This window comes from Petaurus breviceps, unplaced genomic scaffold (assembly GCF_028583685.1).
Source record: "Petaurus breviceps papuanus isolate PSGF00001 unplaced genomic scaffold, PetGlider_PUasm1.0 90822, whole genome shotgun sequence".
Lineage (NCBI taxonomy): Eukaryota > Metazoa > Chordata > Mammalia > Diprotodontia > Petauridae > Petaurus > Petaurus breviceps.
In genome coordinates, this window is record NW_027187351.1 from 7,102,401 (window position 1) to 7,109,024 (window position 6,624).

Below are 6,624 nucleotides of genomic sequence, written 5' to 3' on the forward strand. Positions count from 1 at the left end.
GTCTCCCAGCAATATTGCTTAGGAAAATAAAAATAAACAGGACCCGGACGAAGTATACCAAATTACTGTTATATGGGGAACTGCGATAGGATCAGTTGTTCCACTTCAAAGATCTGTTAAAGTTTTAATTGTTTTTTTAAACATGGAATAATTGTAGACCAAATCCATATTAACAATTAACCTTTGAGAGACATGTGGTATTTCAGCTTAGTCTGAGATACTGCAAAAAATAGATGAGGGAAGACTCCTAGGACCTGTCCCTATATCTCAACTGCCACAGAGCCATCAGGTGGAAAGGGATATTAGCAAATCACAGAAGTATTCCTGTATCTCAAGACAATGCCACAGTTAGACCAATAAAGTCATATAAGAATGTATCCTACCTTTAAAACTGTACCAAGGTTTTAAAGATTTTAAATTTTCCCTCAGCAATGCTTTCTACTTTTAATGATCCTAGGTGTCAGGAAGATATGCTTTTGTCTATATCATTTAAGTTTTTTTCTTCAGTTAGTCGTTGATGACACAAAGAAGGATCAGTTACTATTTCCTTAATTGAAGTGCAGGAGGAAAAATTGCAAAGGGTTGAAGTTCATTTTGCCTCACTCCTCTTGTTTGTTTCTGCAAGGCCTTGCTCTCAGCTACTGTTAAGTAATCATGGTGTGATTTGAAGAGGCTAAAGGGGGTCTTTATACCTCGGTCCCCCTTAAAGAATGAAACATGTAACTAAAAATCCTTAGAGGACCCCTTTTCCCCCAAAAGAGGACTTTCTAATGGTAGGATTTCTGGCACCATTACATACCAGTGACAGTTAGGGAGGGAGCACAGGGCCCTGCCTAGAATTTCTTAATATAATAGGATATTGAGACCCTCTCCATTTAGGTACTTTCTTGTAAGCACTTGGTAAAAGGTAACATATTCTACATAAGGAGAGGCAGCATAACATAATGGAGAGGGAAATAGCCAGAGTCAGGAAAGTTTCAGAAGTAGGATTTGAACTCAGGGGAAGCTAATTCTCCATTCTCTACACTGTCTTCTGATTTTATTATTAGTAATGAAAAAAAAAAACACACGATAAGTATCAAGTGCTGGAGAAGCATTTTTAACTTTCACAATTTCCTCCATAAACTTTTTGGCACCTTCCATTCTTTTCTATTGCATGGGAGAATTGTCTTTCCTTTACCATATGGTGAGCTGAGTTCACTGCAGATTCTCCAATCAGTGCCAAGCATGGGTGTAATTTGGGAGAACTAAGATCCCTCTCTTGAGATTTCTAGCTCCATTAAGTTCTTCTAAGCCTCTCAAAAATGGTTTTAATAGGTAAATTTGGTACAGATGGGAAATGAATTCAGTGTGTGACCAGGCATGATTTAGAACAACTATTTATTGATATGACAGATCTTTTCAGGCACTCATGAGAGTCTGTATTTTAGTTGCCAGGCAAGCAGGAATGAATTAATTGACTCTTAGAATTGTGAATGGTCCCCTTAGTAATCATCTGGGTCATTTGGATTCTGAGGAAGTCTCTAGTGTAAGATCCAAGATCTGGGACCAACCTATATTCCATGTAGCCATTCACAAAATTTGTATATTTTTCTTCCAATGGCAAAGAAGAATTTTAATGCACTATAAAATAAAAGAGATTTTTAACTTGAGGAATGAGAATGGCCTGTTTTAAACACTGACTTTTATCTTGGCCAAACACTGAAATTTGTGATTAATGTTTAACTACATGAAGTTTATTCAGTTCAAGTAAGAGTCCAGTGTGAAGGTTCCCAGTGAGACATATTACCAGCCACTACCAGTATATTCAAACAAATCTCATGAGACATCAATAGGATCATCACAGTGACAGATATTGGATTACCTTATCACTATAAGAGAAGGTGGGAGAAGAGATCTGGTGACCAGAGGATGTGGACCTGGTACAAAATATTAATTTTCTCTTACCTCACAACAGAAATTTGGATGGAAAAGCAATTTGTCTCCAAGAGAGGTATGAACCTACAAGCTTATTCAACTGGGAATTTCACCGATATGGGAAGAACAAGATTTAAAAGAGCCCTTTACAAGGGACATTACTGTAGGACTCGTGGTTGTTGTGAAGACAGAAATGATGACTGTGTAACTCATTTCTATGAGGCAAATGCCATGTGTTACTGTGATAAATTCTGTGAAAGGGAAAATTCTGATTGCTGTCCTGATTACAAGTCCTTTTGCCAAGGATCCAATCCATATAAAAAAGGTAGGCACTGGGAAAGCAAGACATAAAGAAAATTTTAACTTTAGAGTATAGGAAAAGGCTCAGAAGACCTGAGATTACAGGTATAGGGTGGCTGGCAAACACCAGAACTCCTTAGGGTATACATGGGTGTCTGAAGGGATTGCAGAGGGTAGTAGAAAGAGGGCCAGTCTTGGAATCAGGAAGATTTGGATACAAATCATTCCTCTGACACATAGTTATGTGACCATGGGCAAGTCACTTAATCTCTTAGTGCTCCAAATGACTCTGAGAATACTTACAGAGACATTAACTATCAGCAATCTATAGCGAAACTTTCCACAAAAGTATTTTCCTAAATAGTTAAAATCATAGATCTGGTTAAATAAATAAATCAAAAGAAAGAAAAAAAAGAATAAAATAAATAAAGGTAAAATATATAAATAAGCAAAACTGAGTTAATGAATAAATAAATCTACTTCTATTATGTTATTATTGAAATTTATCTTTAAGCAAGTCAGTCTAAATTGGAATGCTCTCTAGGTCCATTCAAGATTTTTTCTGGTCTAAAGGCACTTCTAGAGCTGAGTTTCAATGATTTATGAATGATATTTAGCTGAGATGTTCTGGTCACTCTTCCTTCTCCAGTTTATCATACTTATGCATAGGATCATAAATTTTGATTTTTAAGGGATCTTGGTAGTCAAATTCAACTCTGAGGAAGTTGTGGGTACAAGGAGATTAAACGATTTGCTCAAGGTTACACAGGCATTCAAAATCAAGGGCAGAATTTGAATCCTGGTCCTCTAACTCAAGAGTCAGTGTGCTGTCCACAGAACCATTTGCCACTCCAATAATGTCAGTGCAACTAAGGAAATCATAAAAAAAATCTAAAGTAATTAATTTAAAAAAATATTAATTTGTTTTCCTGTCATGTGGATAAAATTTTTGACATGAATAAGCTCCATATGTAAATATTGGCAGTAAAAATTTCTTCCTGAAACAAATTTTTTTAGCTTATGGTCTGAATGTCCTTAGACAAGTCCTTTAACTTCTTGGGACTTCAAATTTTTATCATCTGTAAAATGAGGGGATGGAACCAGGTGGGTTCTAAATTTCCTGCAAACTCATATTCTATACTTCTGTGATCCTAGGATCACCTCATTATTTCTACCCCTCATAGCCAATACATGCAGTTAATGTGTAAGTGCAAAATACAACATCTTGTACTATATGATAAAGTTTTCTGGTTAGAATCTGATTAGTTGAAACAGATCTATAATTATAGGATCTTAGTTCAAAGCCCAGTTATGCTCCTGAAATAGCTATACGACCTTAGGTAAATTGCTTCACATTTTTGGATTGCAATTACTTTATCTGTTAAAGGAAGGGTTTGAAATAGATGACCTGTAAGGTCTTTCCTGGCACAAAATACAAATCCTAAGACTAATGATACAATTTATTCTATTTGTTTAAAATAATTGGACCATGAGTGGTTTTGTTTGCCTTACATAGACATCCTTACATGTTGCTGTCTGCAGATACTAGCTACTCTCCTTAGGTGTGTTATCTTGGCTCAGAGCATAAGGGTGACACCTATTGGTGGAGACTCTACATTATTTTAAAAGTTATTGCTATCTTTTGTTTTCACATTGTCTTCATTTTTGAAATATATCCTTCCCCCATCCCTATCAAAAGAGTCATCCCTTATAGTGAAAAAGAAAAAAAAAAGTAATTCATGAAAACTAACCAACACATCAACCAAATCTGACAAAATATGCAACGTTACACATTGGTAGTCTTTTTGGCATGGTGGTTAGTATGTTGGTGTTGATGGTAGAAAGACATGGTTTCAGCACTCAACCTTGATGCTTGCCCACTATATGACCATGAGCAAGTCACTTAACACTTCTGGGTCTCAGTTTCCTCTCATGAATATGGGATTGGATTAAATGAATTTCTAAGGTTCCATTTACTTCTAAATCTATAATCCTATGATTCCCTGACTTCTACAGGTAATATTTTTTCTTCTTTGGAACCAAGTTTAGCTTTTATAATTACAATTGTTCAGTCTTAGTTTTGTTATTCTTGTTCTTATCATTGTGAATACTGTTTTCCTGGATCTTTTAACTCACTTTGCATCATTTCATATTTCACTTCAAGTTTTTTCTATATTCTTTTTTTTGTGAGAAGTAGAATGGTTTAGTTGGTAGAGAACAGGTCTATGAGTCAAGAAAGCCTGGATTCAAGTCCTGACTCTGTCCCATAATAGCTGTGTGACCCTAGGCGTAGACATCCTTAACCTTTGTGTGCTTTAGGAAACTCTTTTAGAAAAGAAGTTTCAGAGAACGTTATTTATAATAGTAGAGGGGAAAATTCTTACCTGTGAATTCCCAATGCCAGTGAAATAATAGAATCACAGGTTAATTTCAGTCATTTTTCCCATGTCTTGACCCATCATAGGAAAATAGGAGACATACCAAGAAGATGGTCAATTGTCTTTGTATTGTTCCCTCTGAAATTAATGGAAATGTTGATGCCACTGTTAGCCTCAATGTACCTTGAGTTGTGAAACTAGAGAACCACAGTTTGATGAATGTCACCATCACTCTTTGTGGCTTGTTAGCCATAACCTTGGGTAGAACATTTGGCATCATATATTCTTCAAAAAACAAAACTATCATTTAGCTCCCTGATGAAGTTGTGGTGCTTGTGGAACAGAAGGCTTTCTATTTTCCTTCTCAAGAAGTGAGACAAGTAACCCTCTCTCTACATAGAGACTACTCCAACCAGGTCAGGTCAGTCCAAGAGTCTGATTCCTGGTGATCTGCAGTCAGACTCTGTATTGGATCAATCAGGTGATTTGGAATGTCTACTTTGTCACTTGGCCCATCTTGGTCTATCTGCAGGTGTTTGAAAATTAAGGCTATCCAATTAGTTTTCATTCAAATGGACATTCAACTATACTCGACACGAAAATTTTGAATCACTTTAAAATACAATTTTTTTTGCTTATTGCCATCATTTTGCTTATTTATTATTTTCAGTTTTGTTTATATTGGTGTTTAAAAGGATGCTGAAGGCTCAAGCGCTTTGGCTAGGCTGAAATATATTTGAATTACTAAATAAATGGCATTGGAATTACTGGAAAAATATGAACTGAGTTGCAATTCAGAGGGCCTGTATCCCAGTCTGGGTTCTGCCAACTATGTGACCATATGCAAGTCACTTCAACGCTGCAGGGCTCAGTTTCCTCATCTGTAGAATGAAGAGGGTGAACTAGATGACTGTGAGGTCCTTTCCTACTTTGAATCTATGATCTCATATGAAATTGTTATCCCATTCCAGAAAGTAGCAATAATTTTTACTTTCTGTATTTCCACTTGGACTGAATAATCTGGATCTCACAAAACTATTTTTTTCTGTCATGGAAGTAGCACATTTAATCATTGTATTTCATATAAAAATTTTATATTAGACCATGTTTGGTTGTTGATGATGATGATAACAATCAAGATGGGCCTAGAATTATATTCTGTTTGAGAAAGTAAGTTAATACTTTAATTTTTAGAAGAATGCACAGTTGATTTTCAGCAAAAAAAATCAACAGTATGTTATTTGCATTAATATTTTATTCATATAAAGATACTTTTTCTCAAGTTGCCATAAATAGTTTTATGACACTAGAATTTTATTTATAAGTATTTCTCAATTCTCTGTATGTGGTACTGACCAATTTTCTTTGTTCTCTACTCTGAAAAATCTTTTTTTTCTAATCATCATGCTATGAATTCAGTCTTAAAAACATAATTGTGTGAAGCCATCACATTCTATCTGTAGACTAGTAAATGTTACCTTCCTTTTTCTCATATTTGATGATAGCCTTGAGTATTTGGATGACTTCAAATGTCAAATATAGAACTGCAAATGAAACCATATGAGGAAGAGGCAAAATTGGTGTGGCTAGATGGTGTAGTGAATAGAGCACCAGCCCTGGAGTCAGGAGAACCTGAGTTCAAATCTGACCTCAGACCTTGATAACTTACTCACCATGTGACCTTGGACAAGTCACTTAACCCCCAATTGCCCTCCAAAAAAACCCAAAATACAAACCCTTTGGGGGTGGCCAGGTAGCACAGCGAGTAGGAGCACCTGCTCCAGTGTCGGGATGACCTGGAGATTGAATCCCGGGCTCAGACACTTAGCACCCACCCAGAAACACCTGGCTGTGTAACCTTGAGCAAATTACTTAACCCCAATTGCTTAGGGGTGGCCAGGTGGCTCAGTGAGTAGGGGCACCTGCTCCAGTGTTGGGATGACCTGGAGATCGAATCCCGGGCTCAGATACTCAGCACCACACCCAGAAATAACTGGCCGTGTAACCTTGAGCAAGTTACTTAACCCCC

General features: G+C 36.5%; 1 protein-coding gene across 2 annotated transcripts in view; it reads left to right on the forward strand.

The window, feature by feature from the left end:
• The first annotated feature begins 1,744 nt into the window (after positions 1-1,744).
• Positions 1,745-6,624, forward strand: part of TINAG (tubulointerstitial nephritis antigen) — a 213,661-nt gene continuing 208,781 nt past the window's right edge. Inside the window, exon 1 of one of the 2 annotated variants that reach the window (XM_069070639.1) lies at positions 1,745-2,242. In XM_069070639.1, coding sequence (XP_068926740.1) covers positions 1,912-2,242 — 331 coding nt within the window. In that variant the 5' untranslated portion in view covers positions 1,745-1,911. The remainder of the gene's footprint in view (positions 2,243-6,624) is intronic. The other variant, XM_069070640.1, reaches the window with a different exon arrangement.